Source organism: Sciurus vulgaris, assembly GCF_902686455.1.
Source record: "Sciurus vulgaris genome assembly, chromosome: 8".
Taxonomy (NCBI): Eukaryota; Metazoa; Chordata; class Mammalia; order Rodentia; family Sciuridae; genus Sciurus; species Sciurus vulgaris.
The window spans coordinates 124,454,813-124,479,796 of NC_136468.1; the positions used below are offsets into that span (position 1 = coordinate 124,454,813).

Below are 24,984 nucleotides of genomic sequence, written 5' to 3' on the forward strand. Positions count from 1 at the left end.
TCTGGTTATTTTTTCTTTAATAAGCTGTCTACTTACTGAATTATAATTCATTTATATGTAAATTCATTTAAACAAGCTTAAAATGCAATTAACTGTCAACAGTTATATTTACTTTATTTATTTATTTACTTATTTATTTTTTGTGGTGCTTGGGATTGAACCCAGGGCCTTCTGCATGCGAGGCCAACTGAGCTATATCCCCAGGCCCTATATTTATTTTAAAAAATACATTTACTATTGTGTTTTTTATATATACTGTTTTTCTTTTAGACACAGGATCTTGCTAAGTTGCCTTGGCCAATCTCAAACTCATTATTCTCCCATCTTGGCTTCCCAAGTAGCAGGGTCTACAGGTGCTCACCACCATGCCCAGCTTTATATGTACCTTTTAATATACTTACTTAAAAAATTTAAGGGCTGGGGAGATAGTTCAGTCAGTAGAGTGCTTGCCTTGCAAGCACAAGGGCTTGGGTTCAATCCCCAGCACCAAAAAAAATTTTTTTAAATTGTTCTATCAACTACTTGGAGAGGTATATTAATATCTACCAATATGATGAATTTGCCTATGCCTCCTTGTAGTTATCAATTTCTGTTTCCTTATATTTTGAGGTTGTATTAAGTGCATATGTTCAGAATTATCTTCCTGATGATAGAAACTTTCATCATTATGTACTTGGTCCTCTTTATATCAATAATGCTTTTTACTTTAATGTCTATTTTGTGGGATATTACTATAACTGTACCAGTGTTTCAGGTTTGGTTTTTACTTATTGGTTTTTCATTCTTTTATTTTCAACTTTTTATAAACCTTATGTTGCACAAAGAGTACATTCATGTTTTTTTTTTTTTAAATCTAATTCAGGGCATCTTAGTCTTTTTATCTGGAATACATGATCCATTTATGTTTAATGTAATTACTCCCACATGTAGATTTATTCTACCATTTTTTTTTTTGGTGGTGGTGCTGGGGATTACCATCTCATTTTACCTTTACAATGTGTTCCTACCTTTTTTTTCCTCTTTATCTCCTTTCTTAGCCTTCTTTTGGGTTGGTAATTTTATTTTTTTCAGTACTGGTTATTGAATCTCAGGGATGATTTAACTCTGAGATATATAACCAGTTCTTTTTTATTTGAGATAGGGTTTTGCTAAGTTGTTGAGGTTGGAGTTGAAATTGCAATCCTCCAGTTTTCCAAGTTTCTTGGATTAGATGCGTGCATCAACTGCACTTGGCTCGATTGATAATTTTCTCATTCCATTTATTTTATTCCTCAACCAGCTTTCTCAACTAGTTCAGAAGTTAGGTAGTCTGGGTCTTTTCATGGTTCTGCTTACAATTTTAACATGAATACTCATCAAAGACTAAAGTTAACCATTATATTTATCTTTAAAAGGACTCTAAAATACTACCTCCCAATTTATATTCAAGCTATTATCAAATTTTGTTCTTTTCTACCACATGATACTTTTTCTTTATACAGTCACTATTATTTTGCTCTTTATTCCTTCTTATCCCCACATGGGATTGTTTCCTTCTGCCTAAAAAATACTTGTTAGTATTTCCCTTAATGTAGGTCTGTTATTCACAAAGTTTTTCATTAAATATATATGAAAAGACCTCTATTTCGCCTTTCTCTTAATTTATAAAAGTATACAGTTCTAAGTTGACAGTTACTTATTATGTGTGAGGTGCTAGGAATGAAACCCAGGGCCTTGTAAAAGTTAGGCATACAATTTATTTCTAGCTGAGTGCGGTGGTACACACCTGTAATCCCAGCTACTGGGGAGGCTGAGGCAGGAGGATAGCAAGTTCAAGGCCAGCCTGGAAAACTTAGCAGGACCCTGTTTCAAAATACAATAGAAAGAGCTAAAATGCAGCTCAATGGTAAAATCCCTCTTGATTGAATCCCCCGTGCCTCCTGCTAACCCCCCCACCCCCGCACCCAAATATTCCTCCATGGGATCTAATCTACTGGGCTTCCTAAATCTGAAAGTTATAATCTAGTCGATTTTGTAAAATAACCATAAATTTTCCCTGCAAATAGCATATCTCATTCTCTGCTTTTTCTGATGTTCTGACTAGATTTCCTTTCCACCTCTACATAGCTTAACTTTTTCACATTTTCTTTTCATACTTTTTTGGCTATATTCTTGTATTTTCTTCAAATCTATCTCCCAATTCATTTATTCTGTAATGGTGCTAAACACACTTAAGGTTTACTTCAAAAATAAATGTATGTGTGTGTCTCAGTTGGTACTTTGAAAAATCTGCTTGATCTTTTTTTGGTATTTAAAAACATACAGGAACTAGGGATATAGCTCAGTTTGTAGAGTGCTTGCCTCACATGCATAAGGCCCTGGTTTCAATTCCCAGCACCACAAAAACAAAACAAAACAAAAAAAAATTACAGATAGCTGAACGTGGTATTGCACACCTGTAATTCCAGCTACTGGGAGTCTGCAGCAGGAGAATGGCAAGTTTGAGGCCAGTCTTGGTAAAGAATAGGAGATACTATCTCAAAGTAAAAAAAAAAATGTTTGGGGATGTAACTCAGTGGTAAAGTGCCTCCGAGTTCTACTGAGGGAAAAAAATTACATGTAATTTTACATTCTATGTCTGATAATCCCAGTATCTAAAGTTTCGCAGGTCTCATTCTACTGTTATTGTAGGTTTTTTTTTTTTTTTTTTAACTAATGGTGCTTTGTTTCTCTGTCAATGTTTTTATTATGAATTCATTATTTCTTGGAATGTTCTCTGTCAGAAATCTTTGTGTTTGTCTCTGGCAGAGATCTGAGGAAGCTTATTAAAGGCAATTACTTTAAATTCCTGACTTGAAGATTTCTAATACTATGTCAGTGAACATGAATTTTTTGTTAAAACCCATGAGAGGAGCAGCTTGTTGGGGTTAGTTTTGTTCTTATAGTCTAGCACTGTGATTCAGAAGAGGTTTTTTTTTTTTTTTTTTTTTTTTGTTGTTGTTGTAAGCACCCAGGGGTGCTTAATCACTGAGCTATATCCCCAGCCTTTTTATTTATTTATTTATTTTTTATTGTAAACAAATGGGATACATGTTGTTTCTCTGTACATGGAGTAAAGGCATACCATTTGTGTAATCATAAATTTACAAATATTTTATTTAGAGACACTGAGTTGCTAAGGGCCTTGCTAAATTGCTGAGGCTGGCCTTGAACTTGCGATTCTCCTGCCTCAGCCTCTGAGCCACTGGGATTACAGGCGTGTACCACTGTGATTGGCCTCTTTTCTATTCTGATTTGGCTGGTCTTTCTCAGCAGAGGGCTAAATAATTCTTAGTTTTTCTTTGCCTTCAGGAAGGTTTTTTTTTTTCCTTCCCATTTATTAGATGTCACATCTTTTTTTTTTTTTTTTTTTTTTTTTGTACTGGGGATTTAACTCAAGGGCACTTTACCACTGAGCCACATCTGAAGCCCTTTTTATTTTGAGACAGGGTCTTGCTACATTGCTAAGGCTGGCCTTAAACTTGTGATCTTCCTGTCTCAGCCTCCCAAGTCGCTGGGATAATAGGAGTGTGCCACTGTGCCCAGCAATTAGATGTCACATCTTTTGTAGGCCCTTAGCCTTTGTCTCTTGTCCCCAGTTGTGAGAACCATAGCCAAGACTCAACAGGGTTTGGCAAAACTCTACCTGTGTTCTTTTTTGGGTTCTTGTTGTTATCATTATTATTTTATAATTGCAGACTTCATTATTTACTTGCTAAACACTGTTACTGATTTGTTTTGTCTTTAATTCATCCACAGTTTGGAATTTTTCCAATGATAGGATCTGCCTAGGTCTCTAGGTACATGATCTGTGCTACTGCCAATCCAGGCTGTTTTCATTTATGTCTAGTCAAATAGTCACAGAAAGGAGAGCAAAAACTTGAAAGTCTCTCTGCATCTGTGGGAAGTAGCAGTGTTCAGGGAGGTAGCAGAGAGTCAGAGTCACCTATAAGCATCTGGAAGAGCCCATAAGTCAACACCTCCTATCAAAGGAGGTAGGTCAGATGCAAGGTAGAATACCTTAACTCTGCACATCTTTCTGGTATCCTATTATTAATCTGGGCTTATGATTCTACTAAATATGCATTAATTACACATTGTATATTTACCATGGCATTTTTCCAAGTTTAAAAACACAAAACTCACATATACTCCTTTCTGTAATACCACAGCCCTTAATAGTCTTTCTGGCCTACATGATCTTACAATTATATCTTTATACCAGGATTTACAATGTGAATACACTACAACCTGACAGACTGATGATAGATTTTAAAGTGGCAACACACTAGCTAACAGTTGCTTCTGCCCAGTATGCTTGTCCCTCCCATAGCTTCTATTTATTTGGCTTCTCCATTATATTACCAGCAAGTATTCCTGGATATGTGCCCAAATCTGGTTCTCTTGTTACTTCTTCCTGAGTTTTCTTTGTTCAACATGATTTTAAGAGTTTAACACATACTTGGAACATGGAAGGTTCTCACCAAATGTTAGCTTTCTTTCTCTGAGCATTGTGATTACAGAACAGTGAGGACCAGAAAAATTAAAATTTAGATTGGGCTTTAAGAGACAGTAGTATTTAAATAAGAGAAGGGAAGGGTGGACTGAAGACACAGAAGGTAGTAAGAAGGCTGAGTGGAAAGTAGTTGATGGATGGGTGAAGCAAACAAAGGTTATCACAGAATGTGAATATTGAGCAGATATCTAAATTTAGCCATGGCCATGGCCTCCCTGGCACACCCTTACCTGTGCTCACTGAAGACAGAATTATCCAGAACAATCTTCTCCAGAAGTTCAATCAATTCATTAGGTAGGTCAGCTGTCATAAAGGCTTTGACAGTGACTGAGACCTCTTCAGGATCCTGTGTTTCTGACAATGCTGTTTGTACTACCTGGTTTTAAGAAATATTTGAAAGAACCTGATTGAAGTCAATTCAAACCTATCTTTGAAAAGAAGGGGAGAATTCCTCCAAGATAATCTGGAGTGGACACAGAGAAAATAGGCAGTTTTCTCAAGGAAGAAAGGGAAGGTGAACCTAAAATAGTCAACGTCAGGGAAGTCAGTTTGTCCAACTTTGACAATTAGTTTTTCTCTCACATAAGGGCAACAAGACTCTCTGTTCCAGTGATCACACTAAGTGTATTCCAAAGCAAATAACTTAATGTACTAAGTAGGTATTTGAAATGCACATTTGCTGTTATCTTTCTTACATAAGGCCACCATTCATAGCAAACTTGGCTCCTGTTTCTCTAATGAAGACATTGCAGGGGCCTCCAGCAGTTTTTTGCTAACAGAGGGCACTGTCACTGCTTTGGTGCAGTCCACTTACAGTGGATGCATGAGGTGCAATTGGAGCTGTAGAGCCTTGACACCAGAAGCCATTGAGAACCACACTGAAAAAATCTAACAGAAGACTGGCCATGGCACTCCTCATCCATCTTCCAGTGACTCATATACCAAAAAATTAACAAATATGGCAAAAAGACACTTTTCCAAAGAGTGGGTGTTCTTAATAATAGCAAATTAGAAGATCAGCACTGTTCTCTTTGTACTTGTACCAGGGGTCTTTACTAAGTTTCTGGTGTTCCTCAGAGGCAGCTACAAGCAGTGTGTTAATGACAAAGAACAAACAGCTGGGGAGGTCTCAGAGCTGGCATGGCTCTGACCACAAAGGAGGCATAAAAGAAGCCCCTTAAGGCAGCCCAATCTACCCCTTGGGTGACCTTTGTACTCAATGGCACCATGAAATGTGGAGGTTTCTTCTCTGAGCAGTTTACAGTCACAACAAATACGGCAAGGAGTTAAGGGAGAAGGAGCCATTACAGCAACTAGGTAATCAAAAAGTGATTATCCAAAGGAAGGGACACACTTTCTGGCATCTCAACAGTGACACCTGTCAGTTCTTGAATACCTTAGAGTAGTTTAAATACATACACACAGGTTGTTTTAAGGGCAAAAATATGTTTCTACCTTCTTGAATCAACACAGGATGCCCAATCTAAAGCTACCTCAGGAAACTCACTGCTTCCTCTAAGTAACTTTGCATAACATTCTCCTCCAGACACTGAAAGCAGTCTGCCTCTGTCATGTGCTCCCAATCAGAGGAGCACTACAGTTGAGTGTCCCACCAGGAGGTAATAATCAGAGCAGACATAATGACTGGCCCAGCAGCTCCACACAGAAAAAGGGATAAATGAGGCCTGCTGGCTCTAGTTTGGTACAGTGTTAAAGCTGCCTTTCCCAAGGTCCAACATAAGGTTATCTACGTGGTATATCCGGTGGCTGACTATACCTGAAGAAACATCTGATGTTGTGAACTTGGAGATAGATCCTTATAGAATCTAAATGAACTCTGTATGGCCCTGTGTTGTTTGATGTTTTTAGGAGATTTAAATGAATTTCAAGATGGATAAGTCTGAAATTGCTATAATAAAGATTCAAAATAATATGGATTTCTATAAATCTAAAAGCATTTCAAAATAAAAAGTCTACTTTAAAGTGGCATAGGCTTGAAGCAACTATGGACAGAAAATAAGAAAGTGAAAGTTAGTACAGATAAAGGTAAAATCTGGCACTTGAGTTTAAAGTACCTGCCCAGCACGTTGTTAGGTATGTGAGGAAAGGTGGGAGCTTTATTGAATATATGCTCATGGTTGAAGACAGTTGGATAAGGGTTTTGCCACATTGGTTTTGGCTACCCCTCAACATTATATTCAGCAACCTTGGTGACAGTCCTAAGGACAATGGAGACACTGTCTACAAGTGTCTGCAAGGTTGTGACAGATGTCATGCGAAGCTTACCCAGAGGTGGAGGTGGATTCCCCCTGCCCCCACCACTGGGCCACACCTAATAAAGACCCTGGCCCTAGCACCATATTCCAGCTCTAAGGAGGTACTGTATAGCCAAAAAGGCACAGTGGGTAACCAGATGTTGAGAGTCACTCAACTTATGTCAACAAGGGGCTGAGCTGCAAAAACAGCTCAGGATCTAGCATGCAGGCACGTCATCAAGTATTCTTTTATAATGGCTGCACAGCTGTGCTTCAGATACAAGAGCCAACTCTGTAACCTTAGCCAAGAAACAATTTTAAGTCAGTTCATCCTTGGGAATCAAGCCATTTCTGGAATAGCTGACTTGTGCAAGGCAGAGGGTTTGTAAAAGCTATAATGTTTAAACGTAACAACAAACCAGTCACTTGACCCACAAGATGAATAGTGGGCAAAATTCAGGCATGCATATACCCACTTTCTGTGCCTCACCTGGTCAATTAGGTGTCTCCTAGAAGGGTTGGTCTCTTCAAGGACACGGGCCCACAGCTTTGGATCCTTCCTTTGTACCAGGTAGCGGGCCTCACTTTTGAACAGAGAATTCTCATTGCAAACCTGAAATGAGTACATGTATGTGTGTAACATAAGTAACCAACAGATGCTACTTAGGAGGGTATATCCCAGCGAGTTTTTTCTCCAAGATACTTATGTGGACAGTTGGGGCCCAGGCAAGGCTTTGACAAGAAATGAGCACAATACCACAGGATTAATACTACAGTCCTTAAAGAGATGAAGTACCTCTAATCACTTCTAAGTTTGCAATGACTCACAGGGAGGTGTCATGTCTATGGCCTATAGAACCTTCTGTGATTATGGGCATGCTATACATTTTGTGTTGTGTGATTTACCACCATTAGCTACAGAAAAAATGTAGTGTTCAGCTGAGGAACTCAATTTTTAATTTTAATTTAAATATTCACATGTAGCTCCAAATCATCTCTACAGTTTAATCTGAATAGCCTAGAACTGGTATAAAACAGTAAACTAACTACAATGTTTTGAGGTCAGAAACTTTAAACTGTGCTTTCATTGACTAATCTTGAGACCCTTCTCTGAATATTGAAATTAATTTTCAAATCATGATCTATCCACTGGGACATTCCACCATGTGAAGCATTTGCTAAGTCCTGGGGAGAAACATATCTATTGAGTATCAGGTGCTAGGTACAGGGCTGGGAGATGAATATGTATTGAAGGCAACATGGGCTGCCTGTGTGGGCACGGCAGGAGGCCAAAGCAAGTTGGCAAGGTGCTTACCACACAGAGGACCTGCCCTGAACTCATACTGCAGCCCTCTCTTGAACAAAGCAGGCCTGAATGAGCATCTCTTTCCTAGCTATACTTGGCCTTAATAAAAGGGTTAGCACCTCATAGCACAGATGAGTGCTAAGATCTCCAAGAGGTGCTTTAATAAAAAGCAGATAAATTTAATAAAAAGGAGATAAATTAAGCCAAAAAAGACCCTAACTGATATCAAACTAATAAAAGTCCCAGCTTTACAAAACCGGTTCCCCAAGACTTTCAGGTGAGAGGCTATGTTCACTCATTCTTGTCAATTCTGTCTAAAAACTAGGGCAGAAGGAGAAGCTGGTAATTGCTCTCCATCTTCAGTTCTCCTCATGTGTACTCTAACACACACTGCCCCTGGTTGTTGAGTACACATACTATAAGACCTGAGCTGCTGAGGACAAATAGACCAAACGCCTAGGAGAAGCTTACAGCTAAACAAACATTAGATTCAACCACATGAGATTTCTGGATTTGTAGGTCAAGCAGTAGTAGTTTATATAGTTCAACCTAAACACATAATTACATACATGTAGATCCCAGCCTGGGCAGACATCAGCAGGAGACCTGGGTGAATGTTTCAAGGAGGGGGCAACAAGGGTTAGGTGGGTTAGGAAGAGAGGAGGGAGGGCATCTGAAAAGTTACCCTAAGAAGGGGGTAAGTACAAGGGCCCTCAGGACAGGAGGCACTGGAGGACTGCAGGCCATGCCAGGTGGGATTGCAAGAGGGGAAGTTGGCTAGGTCAGTAGGGGGAAGGAGGTGGTCCACAGGTCAGGTTAAGTTCAATTTTGTCCTCGAGTCACCAGGTAACACTGAAGACTGTAAGCAGAGGGGTGATGGTCAAATTCAGTGCCAGTGAAGCCTATAAATACAACACATACAAATAGGACATAAGGAGAACACAGAAACGTATCAGAATTACAAAAAAAACTAAATGTATGGAAATGAATTTCAGACTCATCATCTCTGGGTACTCAAAGTCCCAAATAGTCCCCATTAGGAACATATTAGATAATCTGTCCTGTGAGGCCAGAGAGACACAGGAAGTCAATTATATCTGCTCACCTGGATGAACTCAAGGTCACATTGTCCCCGCTCATAGGCAATGCAGGCCAGATGTGGGTCCCGCTTCTCACAGTATTGGCCCACCACACTGCTGTCATAGTAGGCATTCTCTCTCAAAAAGCGCTCTGGGCTGTTGTTGCTGTCAATGTAGATTTTAGCCAGTGCATTGTGAGTGGCAGGCTCCTCACAGCCTTCATGAATCCGAGATTCCAGCCAGGGAAGCAGCAATTTGAGCCTTTGAAAAAAGTAGATACTGTGAAAATCTCAAAGCTGTGATCAGAAATCTCTAGGGTAACCTCTGGGCTTTGAGGGTTGATTCTTGAAACAAACAAACAATCCCTCACTCCATTTATTTCAGGTTGCTCCAGGGATCAAGACAGATCTAGCTTCCAAATTGATTATGATTATAAAGTTTTACCCCAATGTCTTCAGTACGAATAGCAACTAACTCACTCCTAGATGTAATGTGTACATGAAAGAGACAAAGAGACAGTCTTGAAGACTAGAGATCAACCAGGAAGGCACTTTGGAGAAGGAGAGACTTACCAACAAATACCAGAATCCAGGAGCAAGAGAAGATAACAAGTAAAGAAACCTTACCTGTTTCTTTTTTCTACTTCAGCCACCAGCTCATCAGTAGAGAACTGTCCTCTCACCACCATGATTAAATTTTTAATTACTTCTTCAGAACAATCCACATCAAGCAGCCCTCCAACCACAGTTGGGAGACGGCTAGGGTTGACCTAGAAGAGTCAAGGTGGGTTCAGTGCTGCAGACAACAGAACTGCTATAAGCCCCCCAAGACTTGTACAGTGTGGACAAATCCCTGTTTAGCACTGAACTGTGTCCTATCAAAGTTCATATTTCAAAGCTCTAAACCCCTGGTAAGACTGTTTTTGGAGACAGGGCCTTTAAAGAGGTAATTAATGTTGAAGATGGGACCTTAATCCAACAGGATTGGAGTCCTTATAAGAAATGCATGTGTACAAAGGAAAGATCATATAGAATGCAGTGCTGAGGTGGCTGGTTATCTGCAGGTCCAAAAAGAGCCCTTACTAGAAACCAACTCTGTCAACACCTTGTTCTTAGACTTTCAGCCTCCAGAAACTGTTAGAAATAAATTTCTGTTGTTTAAGTTACCCAGTCTGTGGTACTCTATTCTGGCAGCTTGAGCAGACTAATATACCACCCTTCAAAGTGAAATTCCTAAAATGTTCAGGAGTCAAGAGGCAACCTCTGAGGTGTAGACTATTACCACTGTCTGAGGCCCAAAGGTATCTAGGTGTCATCCTGGGAGCCTGCAGTGCCCCTCTCAACGGTACCTTCTGAACATAGATCTCAATGTACTTCTGCAGGTTGTTGCGGTAAAAATACAGGATGAGGTCATGGACAAAGTCAAAGCGGTCACACACAATGATGAGGGGAAGCTGGTCTGTGAGCTTGGCCTCCTGAGGGTTAAAGAGCAGAGAACATGTCAGGCAGTGAGAGATCCCACAAGTTAGCCCTAGGATTATGCTCTCATGCAAGACAGCCCTGCCTGTGCAACAGTGACCCTGCGGGGAATGCACAAGGAGACTTTGCTCTAGATAGGTTGACATTTAAGGCATTTACATTGGGGGGAATTAGTGTTTGCTTTGGGAAACAAGTGGGGGAAAGATAATAGTATTTGGTTAAAGACAAAAGAGATCTCTGCTAAATTTGACCAATAGTTTCTAAACTTATGCAAATTCAAACATCTTTTGGGTTGAGACAAGCAGTTCATTATGTGGAAATCCAACACAGACCAGGCTGTCCTCAAGAATAGTTCATTTGCAAAAAAAGATTGCCCTTCTAGTGGTCATTGCCAAAGAAATGCCAGTCTGTTGGGATGAGGTAGTGGGGGAGCTGTCTACACACTCACACTCAGTTCCCAAACAGTTTGTCAGGATAGTCAGTAAGCCACTATAATCATATTAGTCTTCATTTGGACCCACGCCTAGATTACTTTTCCCAGGTTCCCTAGAGCTTCAGACGAGACCACATGACCTCATTTCCTTCAAGGGAAAAGCCACCATGCAATTACTCTGTACTCTTCCCTTCCACCAATTGACTGGGAAGGCAACATTCAAGGCAAAGTATTGAAGATGGCAAAACAGCTATGTACTTATTCCTTAAAGGGTGGTGGCATGGAAAGCCATCTACTCAACCCCCTGCCACCCAAGACTGTTGCATGAGAAACAGGCTTCTTGTTTGTTTTTCTCCTTTTCCTTCTTCTTCTTCTTATTTTTTTTTTAATCATGGATTGAACACAGAGTGCTTAACCCCAGAGAAACATTCCCAGCCTTTTTTATTTTTTGACAGTGTAAAGATAGAAAGAGCCCGCACCTGTGTAAATACAAATACGAGGCTCTTCCCAAACTGCCCTCAACCCCTCGTAAAAGCTGCAAAGAATTTTCGTCTCTTATATTATCTGTAAAGGCTAGGTGACTGATCCAAAAGCAAACTTTGCTGGCACAAAAGCAAACTTAAAGATAATGATAACCCTCCTCTCGGAGGTCAGGGTGACCCAGAACTTAAAATAACATTGTATACAATTTTATATGTTAGCTAATCAAAAAGAACACTGTAAAACCATTTGCCTTTCATTATAAAAAGCCAGCTGAACAAGGGCTCAGGGCCTCTTAGCGTCACTGGTTACCGAGTGCACGGAGGATCAGGCTTGAGCTTGCTAATAAATGACTCTTTGTTGCTTGCATTGATCGTGGTCTCTGGTGGTCTTTGTGGGGTCTCAAGCCACTGGGCACAACAACAGGATCTTTCTAAGTTGCTGAGGCTGGTCTCAAACTTGTGATTCTCCTGCCTCAGTTTCTGAGTTGCTGACTATAGGTGTGTGTCACCATTTGGTACCAAATCCGTGGATATTTGTGACCGCCTGCAGCAACAACTTGCACGGGTCTTATGGGTGGTGGACTGGAAACTGAGCTACTTCTATCTCTGAGCTGCTTCCTTGCTTGTTTATAGAGGATAGAGGAAATGAGGCTTACTTGCTTTGAGAGGAGAGAGAGAGAGAGAGGCTTTGCTTAAGAGAGAGAGACTACACTTTCAGAGATCTATATCTTCTTAGGCTTCTGCTGCTTCTTAAAGGTGCGTCCTGCATCCTGTGAACTAAGGGTGCGTCTACCTAAGGTGCTTTAGTGATGTGTCCCACGTACTGCGATCTGCCTATCTGTGATCTGCAACCTAAAGGTGTGTTCTCAGTTCTCCGCTCTGCGATCTGCCTTCCGCTGCTGCCCCACTCGCTGCTTCTCTTTGCTTGCCACTTCTTCTTCCTTTCTGCTAATGGCTTCTCTGCTTTCTGCTAGCTGCTGCTCTTACTGTCGCCCTTTCTGCTAGTGGCTCCTCGCCACTTCTTTCTGCTAGCTGCTGCTGCTTTTACTGTCGCGCTCTCCTACAGCCCACTTATATCACCTCCAGGAGGTGGAGAGCAGGGCCACGCCTCTTATGCAAAGATTAAGCAAGATGTCCGAGCAGGCACAATTAGGAGTGCTCGAGAACACATGCGCATGCATTGTGTGCGTGGAATAAATCACCTGAGTGTGCTTAGGTCAATTAACCTCCTCGCTGTTGACAACCTCTGGCTGACTGCCAGGGGCCATCCTGGCGCCATCTGCATGGCACAGCCCCCAACATATCACATATAACCAATAGGGACACAGTTGGGATGCTGCTGAAATAAAATGCAGCAACGATTTAACTCCTGCCATCCACTTGCTGGACAGTCTCCAGTTTCTTTCCCCTACAAAGGATCCTCTTAATGATGAGTGGAGTCCTTTAAGAATGTTAGACCATCATAAAGTAGAGATCTGTCATTGAGAACTAAGGGAATAAAGGCAAGACAAACCCAGCTTACTACTTCTTAGGACATCTGGTCATGGTCTGTCACCCATGAAAGCAGCTTGTGGGGAAAGGCATACCTTTAGGAAATTCTTCACCCGTTCTGGGTTATAGCAGCTGCTCTCACGGCATATTCTCTCCACCTCCTTGATCTGCCCTGTCTTGCACGCAGCCTGAATGTACTTCAAATGCACATCTGGGTCTTGGCTAAAGTTCACAATTGAGCCCAGGAAGTAGAAGAGGCCTATAAACAGAGACTGTTTGATGTTTACTCTCCTAACATTCATCCATCTTCTCTTTGGGCTCACTTGATGGCCCCACCCACAATGACCTGCTCCATTCTTCAGATCCGTTCAGACTTCTTCATCCATGTGAAATGTGTCTGCTTTGCCAATATCCCTGAAACAGCTAGTCAGATCCCCTGTCTGTTCCCAAGACAGCCACTCTTCCTGGCATTCTTTTGGTGCAATGATCACAAAAGGGCAAAGGATGGCAACTGGGTAGACCTCATCAACAATCAACAAGGTAATACCACAAAGTGAAGGACTACTGTGGGCTTTCACTTGGAAGAGGACAAAACAGACACCTCAGGGCTGCTCAGACCAGATACCAGGCCCTTTAACTGGTACCCAGAACCATTATTACAGAATATCAGAAGAATTCTGCACCAGGCTGTCATACATGGAGACACAAGGTCCCACAAAGACTTAAGGATTTTAGGGGAATTATAAGTACTCCCATCCCAAAGCAACCAACTTGCTTTCTTTCTCTGGAAATACCAAAAAGGTTATATAAGCTGAGTGATACCCATGAGAGAAAAGTTGACTGAAAATGTAAGGCAGTAAGAATTGCATCCTGTTTTACAGGAAGACGTTTTAAGTTGTATGAGTGAACGGCCACACCTAAGAAGACAGGTATAGCCATAAGGCAGGGTCTGCCCAGGGTTGCATGATTTACCTTCATAACTCTTGAAGGATTCAAAAAGCTCCACCAAGCACTGTGTGCCCAGCTGTTCATGGTACTTAGAAGCAACTTGCACACACAGCTGAAGGTTCTGTCTGATGTTAGCAGACAACATGGCACGTAGACACTCCACAGAATCCTCCACCGATAAGGAGCCAAAGAAATTGATGAGCCACTGAGAATAAGGAAGAGTTGTAAATATTGTTAAATAACTGGATCATCTCCACCCCCACCCTAAATGTCAAAAGTGTAAAGAATTTCTACTTAATAAGACCAAAAAGTACCTTTCTATCATGGTAAAAAGTGGGAGTAAGTAATAAATTTAGGATAAAATCCTGACCTAAATTGTTCATCCTAGTATACCCTACAGTTGATACTAAAACTATTCTATAAATTGAAACACAGTAGCTCCTTTAGATTTTACTAATGACTCAGACAGTCTTGGTAGGTTGTCAATGTTAAAAGGTTATCATTTTTCCTGGTATTAGACTAACTCAAGGTGAATATCAGAAAGAAAGATGACACTGAGTGCAGACATGTTGCCAGGCAGGTGAAGTTTATGCATGCTCTTGGCAGTAAACATGGCAGGTTCAGGCCTGGTCCTACAAACCCCAAGAGGCAGACATTTGGGAGCATATGATATGAACAACTATAAAGACACCATTTACAAGGGGAGTGGCCCAGTGGTGCACTGTACCTCGGGATTGAGGAGGTGGGTGTGGACTACAGTCCTCTTGATGTCATAGAGGTCACTGAAGTGCTCTAGTGCCCGCTGTAGGAGGCCTGCCTTCTCACAAAGCTGGGCAATGTGGGCCCGATCATAATGTGTAAACATCTGATTTCCAAGGATGGCATCTGCGACCTGTGAAATATTGAGCTCAGTAAGAAAACCTGATTGGTGCCAGTAAATTTAAAACAGCAGCTGATCAATCATACCCCATGCCTCAGGGTAATGTGTAGCTCAGAAATTAGTGCTCATGGGTCCCTGCTCATATCCACGCTTCCATGGCAACTACAGTGTTAGTGGTTCCCTAGCAGAGCTCTGGCTGTCCTTCAAATCATCTGAGGCCCTTTGCACAAGGCTCTGTTCTTCCATGTTGCGGAGCTAGGCATGGCCCACAAGGCTGAAGTCAGGCATGTAAGAAATACTGAGGCTCCATAAAGCACTATTATTGGGATTAGTCCAGGACCCTGTTGCAGTTTTTCGGCAATTACATTTTTTTATTAGAGCATTATAGTTATACATAGTTGGGTTCAGTAATTACATTTTTGTAGGGTTTTCTATAGCAAGATCAGTGTGAGGGCTCAAGTTTATCAAGCCCTCCTTTAATGAGCTCAATTCTCAGATGAGTCAGAATCACACCTGAAAGTAACAAATCCGATTTGTGTTTACTGGACTTCTCTATTAAATTAAAGCAGAATTAGTAAAGAAACTTAAAACAATAAACACTCCTGGAAAAAATTAATTACTTTCTAAGAGATAAGGTCTTTTATTTCAAGATTTAGGTTGGGGGTGGCATTAGGGATAATTGGTTAGGGTTGGGGAGTGGTTGAAGGTGAAGATGAGGTTGGTAGGGTTATGGTTTAGGAGTTAGGGTTGTTGTTGGGACTAGTTGTTAGTGGTTAGTGTATCTGATACAGGATTATAGTGTAATGGTTTAGGTTTCATAGTTTAGGTTTGATGTTAGGATAGGGGCAAGTGGTTAGAGGTTAGAATTGGAGAGAGGGGAATAGAGAAGATGATGTAGATAGGGATACAGATGTGGTTGGGAATAGGTTTAAGAGATGAAGTCCTTTTATATATGATCTATCAAAATGTACAAATGCATTCTACTGTCATGTATAACAAATTAGGACAAATTAAAAAAACTTTAAAAAAAGAGTTTAAGTCCTGTTATGCTGCCCAGGCTGGCCCTGAACTTCTGGGCTTAAGCAACTTTCCTGCCTTGGCATCCTGAGTAGCTGGAATTACAAATACATGCCAACATATCTAGCTCCTGGAAAGAATTTTGGTGAGGTTTAACACCGTAAGTACTCTCTGGGCAAAGAATGGATAGGTCAACAAAGCAACTCTGTTGCCTTGCTAAGTGATCTTATCCTCTATCTCTAACTAGTAGCTAATTCTGACAAGTTGTACCCTGGGTGCCTTCACCTGCAGCTCAGCACACTCTTTTCCATCCCTTCTACGATGTGGAACACACCCAATAGAGGACTGGACACATGTACAGTCTATATCACTCTGCTCCAGGATTATACACACTCTCTATTTCTACAGAATAAAGGATCAAACCAAGTCCTGAGAGGAGAATTTTAGAACACCTGATACCTGCTTCTCCCTATCCTTTTCTTTCTTCTGATCTGTCCTAACTATCCTCTTTTTTTTTTGATATCTTTATCAGAGAAATTGTGTTTTAGAGAACTTTGATGAACTCTGAGAACACAGATGAGCAAAGGCAGAAAGCATCACTTAGTACTCATCGTCCAAAGAAGACTGTCCCACTGTTTCAGGCACTGTGCCCCAGGCCTGTCAGTACCATGCCTAGTTGTTAGTGGTGTGGGCACTCTTTGGGGTCTGTATGCTGAGTTTCTGAGTGTTACTTGGTTTCTGTTTCATACCTCATTTACTAAAATCCATCATGCATAATCATCAAGTCATGAGAGTTAAAATATACCAAATAGTAAATAACCAATTTTATTTCCTAGAGGTGGGATATAATGCCCTTAGCAGCTGACTTGTGGATTTGAATAAATTGAGGTAACAGAATAAAGGATGTTGTCTCCAAATTTCAAAATAATATGTGATTGTTAAAGAAAAACAATTTGAAGACAAATAAGCAAAAAACAAAGTGAACCTCTCATATAACCTTGGTCAAAACAGGTTGATATAAAATCCCCTATGTCCCTTTTCTATACTGTGTATCTATCTCCAAATTTAACCCAGAATAGCAAATACATGTGATTTGACCATATCCCTCCCCCCGGATTTTCAGGTCAAGAAATGATGCTCCAATCACAGTAAGAAACCACTATACCCATTATGGTTATTATTTTAAAAAGTAAGTGAATAAAAGGAAAACATGCTGAAAAGGACAGAGAAATTGGAATACTTTTGTGTTGCTGATAGGAATACAAAATGATGAAGACTCTTGGAATATAGCTCAATGTTCCTCAAGAAGTTAAATGCAGAATTATAATATGACCTAGCAAGTTCACATTTGGGTAGATATCCAAAAAGATTGAAAGACAGCATTATTTATAACAGCCAGAGGTGGAAACAACCCAGCATCCATCAACAAAAGAAAGGATAAATAAACTGTAGTATACACATACAATGGAATATATTAGGCAGCCTTAACAATGGAATTTAAAATACATGCTATAAAATGGATAAAATATGAAAATGAAAAAAAATATACAAAAGGACAAATATTTTATGATTTCATTTGTATGAACCATCTAGAATAGGCAATTTCATAGAGATAGAAAGCAGCTTGGTGGCTGCTAGATGCAGTTCCTTTCTGGGGTGATAAAAAATTCTGAAAATATATAGTGATGATGGTTATACAATTTTGTTAATGTCCGTCCTCCCTTCCTCCCTTCCTTTCTTTTTACTGTACTTTGGATTGAACTCAGAAATGAGCTACATACCTAGTCCTTTTAATTTTATTTTGAGACAGGGTCTCACCAAGTTGCCTAGGCTGGTCTTGAACTTTTGATCCTCCTGTCTCAGCCTACTGAGTAACTGCAATTATAGGCATGTGCCACCACATCCAGCTTTGTGAATTTTCTTAACATCACTGAATTGCACATTTAAAAACTGTTAAAATGGTAACCTGTGTTATGCATATTTTACCACAATGAAAAAGAGAAGAAAGGAAGAAATTATATTCTCAATTGTAACTGTTTCCTTGTATGTCCTGTACCCTGACTTCTGGAAAAACCTCATAGGAAAAGTTTTTTGTCCATTGAGAAGCACAAAGATAAACATCTGGAGCAAGTATAACCCTGTTCAAAGCTCCTGTGCTCAGTTCTGCACATCCCATACAGAGGCACAGCAGGTACTCTGCCCCTTGTTATTAGCCTAGAGATGTCACTTGCCTGGGGTGCATGGATCAGATTCATTTCCAACAGCTGAGTCTGGAGGTGTCCCTCAGCTGGGTGATTATTCTTTAAGACATCCAACAAGAAGGAAGTACACTGCTGAATTAAACTGTTTTCCATGAAAACGTCCACAATCTGCAAAGATCCAAGCCATGTTTTCACTTAAAGAAGGCACTGTTTCATTTTCCTATTGAAACAGTTTTTGAGAAAGAATCTCATTCAGAAATTCAACAATTAGTCTCCTTCTTTGCATTTTATTATATTTCTGAAATTCAAGTAATTCATAGCCTTTATTAACTCAGGGGTAATTTTGTGAAATTACATCACCTATGTTATACTGCGTAACAGGCCACTTTAATGGAGTGGATCAAAGGGAGTTGTCTTTATAGTATGTGGGAGCCCCCAGAATCTAAAGTGATACAAATAATGTTAATCAAATTGTAAAGGTAGCAAATACCTGGGGTCTAGCTGCCATACAACATCATTATGTTATTCAGGCACAACTGGGAAAATGCACATTTACTTAAGACACTTTTTATTACAATTAAACAGATGTTAATTTAAACAATTAATAAAACAATAAGAGGTGAAATACAGGTAATAAATTTAGCAACTGTGCAACATTTTTCATACTTAGAGTATAAGAGGAATATATATGTATATGTATATATGTATATGTGCGTGCATCTGTGTGTGTGTGTGAGGAAAAATATATATTTGTGTGTGTATATATATATATATATGGGTTTTTTTTGGTACTAGGGATGAAGCCAGAGGCAGTATACCACTGTGCGACATCCCCAGCCCTTTTTTTTTTTTAATTTTGAGACAGGGTCTCACTAAGTTGCTTGGTGATCTTCCCGCCTCAGTTTCCCAAGTTATTTGGGATTACAGGCATGTGCTGCCATGCCTGGCAAAAATTTATATTTAAAAAAAAAACTTAAAAATATGAAATACAAACAAGATTTCAACTAGACACTCCTTTCCCATTGAGAACTAAGTAAATTGGCTCATACACCTTATTATGATCTCCAAAATATCTGTAAATTTCCAGATGCATAAACTCAATTATAATTGCACCTATCATTTCTAGACAGGTTGTTGGTTTTACTGTTGTGCTTTAAGCTTTATTACACACCTATATATCACCCAGAATTTCTTGAATATAGTTTACTGAAGGTGACTTGGAATGTGGTTACACCTAAATATTAAGTAAGTTACACTAAAATCCAGGGCAAACAGACAACCAGAAGATGCAAACCAGGGTGACTTCTCAGCACTTTCCATTGTACTTAGGTGGGGTTTGGTCATTTGTCAGAAAGAAAATAATGAGGTAGTAATGGAGTGGTATGAGGAATGGAGGGCTACCTTCCTTAAATAACATCTTTACATCCTACTACAAATCCCCACAAAAAGAAACAAAATCCTCACAGTTTGACACATAAATCAATGAATATCCTCAATACTTGAATGACAAGTATTCAAAAAATAGACGAGAAGACAAGCTCTCCTAGTGTATTAGTTTTTTTTAAAAACTGAAATAATAATAGCAAATCAAAAAAGACATTGAATTGTGAGAACAGAAAACCAAATGAAGGGAATCTTCCTGATGGCTACAAAAGTCATAAAATATCCCAAACAATCTGTGTTCACCTGGTTAATGTTGGCCAATGGCTCCTCATCCTGCACTAGCATTTGGGAAAACTGCAGACCCTGTTCTGGACTGATCCTCATCACACTCCTCAGCAAAGAGATCCAGTCTGGGACATAACCAACCTGTAAGTGAGGGAACACCAATCAGGAAAAATAAGTAAAAACTCTGGACATTAAAAAAGAAGTTTATCCTTTGTTTGGAATTTATGTTTATAAAGACATGACTATCAACATTAGCACGTGTATGTAAGATTCCTTTGCCAAATAAAATGAACAATTAAGTGAACTGATCCCAGGTATATGAGATGCAATTTACTAAACAAAGAGCATGGACCACAGAGAAGTTACCCAGGTTGGTGTGCAGGCACAGCACTAGCAAGCACATAGGTATAGCATATGAAACCCCCAAAACACTGACTTGACACATAGAGGGTACTGGGGGAGGAAGGAAGGAGAAGTAAGAGAAAGATAATAAGATTATAAGAAAGCTTCTGACTGGAAATGAGAAGGACTGCAAAAATAAGACAGGAAAATAAAAAGTAAATAATAAAATATTATTAGTATTAATGAATGCCATATACTAACAGCAGTACTGATAACTGATGTGCACCACAGTACTCACCCCACATAGAAGGTATTTTATAAATGACACAATTGGTAACCGCCCACCTGCAAATGAGTTATCTGTACAAAGGTAATGGTAAAACACGCCTTACCTTTTTGGCATAGAGCACAATTTTCTGGAATTGGCCTGTTTCTGCAAAACACTGAACCACTTTGCTTGGTACATTTGCCCGAAGGTACACACTCAGAGCCAGCATAGGGTCACCAGTTTTGACCAAATCTCCCAGTTCCTCTGAACACTCTAGCTGTACATGCCAAAGGACAAGACAACATCAGGAGGAGTAGGGCACCAGCAACCTAATTTTCAAACTGTTTGGGGGTTATGATTTCACAAGTGTTTCTACCTTATCTTCTTTCAGCCACTTCTCTAAGAGCTGCTTGCGCCCTTGTTGAAGAACTGGCCGGCAAAGCTCCAAAGATTCAAGTTTATTGAGCTGACCCTGGTCAAGCAGGATTCCAAAGTACTGGAGCAAAGGAGAGGCTTGGCCAGGCTGGGCGGGTATACTTTGGAACTTCTGGATTGTATCACTGGTACGCAGAATTCCCTGATAACAAATGAAAATGTAACTTGTTGCGCTGTAATTACAGGGCATCCCTTCACTCAATAGAATTCTATAATGACTTGACAGGGACAAAAATTCTTCTACCTCCATCAATAAGTACCGCGGGTCCAGGTCCAAGGAAGATCACAGTATGGATCTTTCTTGTATCCTACCAGGCTGCAATTAGGCCTCTAACTTGGTGTTGAAGTTCTACACTCAAATTCAAAATACTCATAGTCCCATTAGAAATGGTTTGTTCAGGGGCTGGGCTTGTGGTTCAGTGGTGGAGCACTTACTTGCCTAGCACATGTGAGGAACTGGGTTTGATCCTTGGCACCACATAAAAATAAATAACCAAAATAAAGCTATTAAAAAATGAAATTGGGAGCTGGTGTTGTGGCTCAGTGGTAGAGTACTTGCCTAGCATGTATGAGACACTGGGTTAGATTCTCAGCACCATATATAAATAAACATTAAATAAAGGTCCATCAACAATTAAAAAATATTTAAAAAATATTTTTTTAAAAAATGAATTGGTTTGTTCAAGTTCACCACTTAAAAGACAGGAAAAATTCTTTAGAGGAGAAGCAACTTGAAAGTCTTTATTTACTCAGGAGTAAGTCAAGTCCCAGGACAATTTATCCTAAAGAAATAAACCAATAACAATTCTCTGGAAGAGTGAAGAAAGTCCCGAATAGGACTGTCACTAAATAAAATAGGAAGGACTATTTGATTTTTATAGTTTTATATTTAATGAGTAGGTAATAACAGTGGAAAATTCAAGTTACCGAAAGACAAACCTGTACTTGAGCTAAGATGCTGGGTAAGAAATATGTATGAACACAGACAATAACAGAAAAACAATAAAGAATAAAATGGTAGAGCAGAATTTTGTCTGTTTCCATTACTGATATGCCACTGGTAAAAAATTTAAAAAGCACACTAACATAGCACTACTATACTCCAATAGCAGTAGCAAAATGCTTTCATGTTTTATTTTGCTCTCAAGGTTGGGTTCTAAAACTTCAGAATGGCATACAGTGTTCGAGTTTCACTACCTTTGGTGCAGATGCTGCTACTTTGGCGGCTTCAGCATAGTTCCCCTGTGCAAAGAAGGTACTGAATTTTCTCACAAACAACTCGTCTGCCCCAGTCAGGTTACTACGAACAGCCAAACGCAGACCCAGGTCTGGATTCTGAAGCACACTGGTTGCATAATTCACAATGTTCTCTTCCTCAACACAAATTGACAGCACCTGTAAGAACCCACCAAGTGAGATAAGATCCACCTGGGAGAATGAACTATACACGTGGTCTGCCACATTCCCTCATGACACTGCAATGTCTGCCAAATTCCCAGACTCATGTTGAGCATGCTTGTGATGTTGGCCCTAAGAGTAAAAAGATGTAAAGGAGTCAGGTTCCTAATGGTAATAAAGTAGAACCACCCAGCATAGTGATTGCATGGGATTTTATGCAGCTGTTTAAAAGACTGAAAATGTAAAGTCATATGGGCACTGATCATAATGATGTGTTCAGGATGATGCCAAAATGACTTTCTTGGTTATAACTGATGATTATTCCTCTCAATTTTTCTTTTTAAAGCACAGAAAATTGATTTTCTTCTCTTTTTAACTTTGGTTGAGAAAGATAACTTCAAAAGCATAGTATCTGCTTTTTCAACCTCTTCTAATCAATGGGTGCATAGCATGAAAAGGTATGCGGTACATATTAGAACTGTTGCTCCACTGGTAGATGCTTCATGCAGGAAGGAGCTGCTCTCTTCTCAGAATCAATCCTGTTAGAAATGGTGCTGGTTGAAGATAGGAAGTGAGGATGTGAAGAAGGCAGACATGAGTATAAATTTAATAACAGGAGTTAACTATACCTGATCGCTTTCCTGAAGAAGGAAGACAAAGCTCTAGTCCTTACAGAAGGGAAAAGGTGGGAAATGAAACCTTGGAGTTATATACCTGTCCCTTTTTGTTGACACCAATAATCCCAGAGGTTGGTTCATGTGGAGCAGTTACAAAGATTGTGTCAGCACTAATACGGTTCATGTAGATGCACACACCAGATTCTAAATCATACATATGTAGGTAGCCATACTTTGTGATCAAATATATGACACCATGTTTAGCTCCAATCTGTAAAAAAGACAGAGAATGATGGGTTGAAAAAAGTAAGAAGAAGTCAAGTCAGAAAAAAAGAGTTCACAAATGATAATTGGGATCCCAGAGTCTCCAAGGCTGAGAGCACTGATGGGAGTAACCTATTCCTGAGAAATAGATTTCGAGTCCTTCTCCATGAGACCTAGGTGTGAGAGCAAATAACTTTGCCCAATCACTCTCAAATAAAGGTCCAAGAAAATCAGCCTATTCCATATATCTTTCAGGTAGAGACATTCTTTTCCTAGTTTCTTACGAAACCCCATTAAGCCCAAGTTCATAAAAGGGGAAAGTTCTAGATACTCCAAATATTGACTTCACTTTCCAGTCTGCCTTCCATTACCACTTACAAACCTTTGCCAAGTGCCATCAACTCTTACAGAAATATTTAACACAAGGAAAACTTGAAGGTTATTAAAAAGTTTAAAGTTATTTAAAAGTATGGTGTGGCATAGGAAGAGTCATAGAAAAAGGGAACTTGATTGAGAACCCTGAAAGAGAATCTGTTATATGTGAGATATTTACCACAAATGGTACATAGCCTAGCAAGGGACTATAGTTACTTTAATTGATACATGACATTGATATAACTGGTTAGCTATCTGGGGATGGAAGAGAGAGTAAAGAACTTGGATCATTATCTTATTCTTTAGCTCAAAGTAAACCCCAGATGGGCCAAAGACTTTAAATTAAAAAAATACAATTAAGAGAGTAACAGAAAAAATATGGGTGACTATTGTGATCGTCTTGGAGTACAGAATTATTTTCAAAACATGATAGTAAAGCCACACAAAAATGCAAAACTTATGCAAGATGGAATATACCACAAACTACCTTTTTTTATGACTGGGAAAAATACTTAAAACACATCAGACACTTAGCATTTCAGAACTACAAAGAGATATTAATAAAGACTGACAGAAAAAATGCAAAGATCAGGAAAATTCAATTAAAAAAATGCATACGAGAGACCCATTCTGCCTGGACAGAAACCAAGGGAATGATAAGAAAACCACTGGGCACTGTCTAGCTGTAAAGGGTAGCACTGGCAGAAGAACAATCTGCATGGTCATGAGAGTTGGTGACATGCATATGCCTCTGATACATACTTTTATGTTTAGGAATCTGTCCTCAGACCTTTTGACTAATGAACAAAGATGTATGAACTGCAATTATTCCTTGAGGTGATTACAGTAAATCTAAATACACATCAGTGGGACTATTTAAGAGAGCCACAGCATATCCATTGAATGGATTATGCAAACAATAAAATAAATGTGATTTTACTGACATAGAACTATCTGCAATATAGTGAGAGAGAGTCATAAAGCAGCAAGAGTAGTGTGAAACCACTTTTGTAGGAGTCTATTTGAATGTATCTGCATGAATGTATGCATATGAAGTTACTTTCTAAGTGGTGGTTACAATTATCAGCCATGGCAGGATTTCATTTGGTATTTAATCCTGCTGTTACATCTGTATTGTTGGAAACTGATATATGACATATCTTTTTTCACAAGACAGAAAAAAGCCAATTTCACTTTGGGGAAAAAATTACAATCATTTATCAGGACACTATTGCTAGAAATCTATCTTACAGGAATTATTGTAAATATAGGCAGATATTTGGGAATAGAAATAAAGGAAATAGCTAAGATATGTCCAATTGTGGTATATTCTTTAAAATAAGCTTTTCACTTCCCACAATATTCACAAAGAATACAATACCTTATGGAAACATCTACAATGTACTGAGCAAAACAGTAAAAGGGAAAATAAACCATATAATCTTACATATATACTGTGATCCCAGTTTTGTCCAGAAAAGGTTTATATCTAAATTATTTATATAATAAGTAA

General features: G+C 39.4%; 1 protein-coding gene across 5 annotated transcripts in view; it reads right to left on the reverse strand.

The window, feature by feature from the left end:
• CLTCL1 (clathrin heavy chain like 1) overlaps window positions 1-24,984 on the reverse strand; it is a 137,229-nt gene that overhangs the window by 36,846 nt on the left and 75,399 nt on the right. For all 5 annotated transcript variants that reach the window (XM_079151974.1, XM_079151970.1, XM_079151971.1 and 2 more), the window contains 14 exons: window positions 22,930-23,103; window positions 22,015-22,212; window positions 20,759-20,959; window positions 20,507-20,659; window positions 19,791-19,913; window positions 18,135-18,272; window positions 14,734-14,898; window positions 14,031-14,211; window positions 13,154-13,317; window positions 10,523-10,648; window positions 9,801-9,943; window positions 9,201-9,435; window positions 7,280-7,402; window positions 4,765-4,910 (listed from right to left, as the gene is read on the reverse strand). In XM_079151974.1, the coding sequence (XP_079008100.1) occupies window positions 4,765-4,910; window positions 7,280-7,402; window positions 9,201-9,435; window positions 9,801-9,943; window positions 10,523-10,648; window positions 13,154-13,317; window positions 14,031-14,211; window positions 14,734-14,898; window positions 18,135-18,272; window positions 19,791-19,913; window positions 20,507-20,659; window positions 20,759-20,959; window positions 22,015-22,212; window positions 22,930-23,103 (2,270 nt within the window). The remainder of the gene's footprint in view (window positions 1-4,764; window positions 4,911-7,279; window positions 7,403-9,200; window positions 9,436-9,800; window positions 9,944-10,522; window positions 10,649-13,153; window positions 13,318-14,030; window positions 14,212-14,733; window positions 14,899-18,134; window positions 18,273-19,790; window positions 19,914-20,506; window positions 20,660-20,758; window positions 20,960-22,014; window positions 22,213-22,929; window positions 23,104-24,984) is intronic.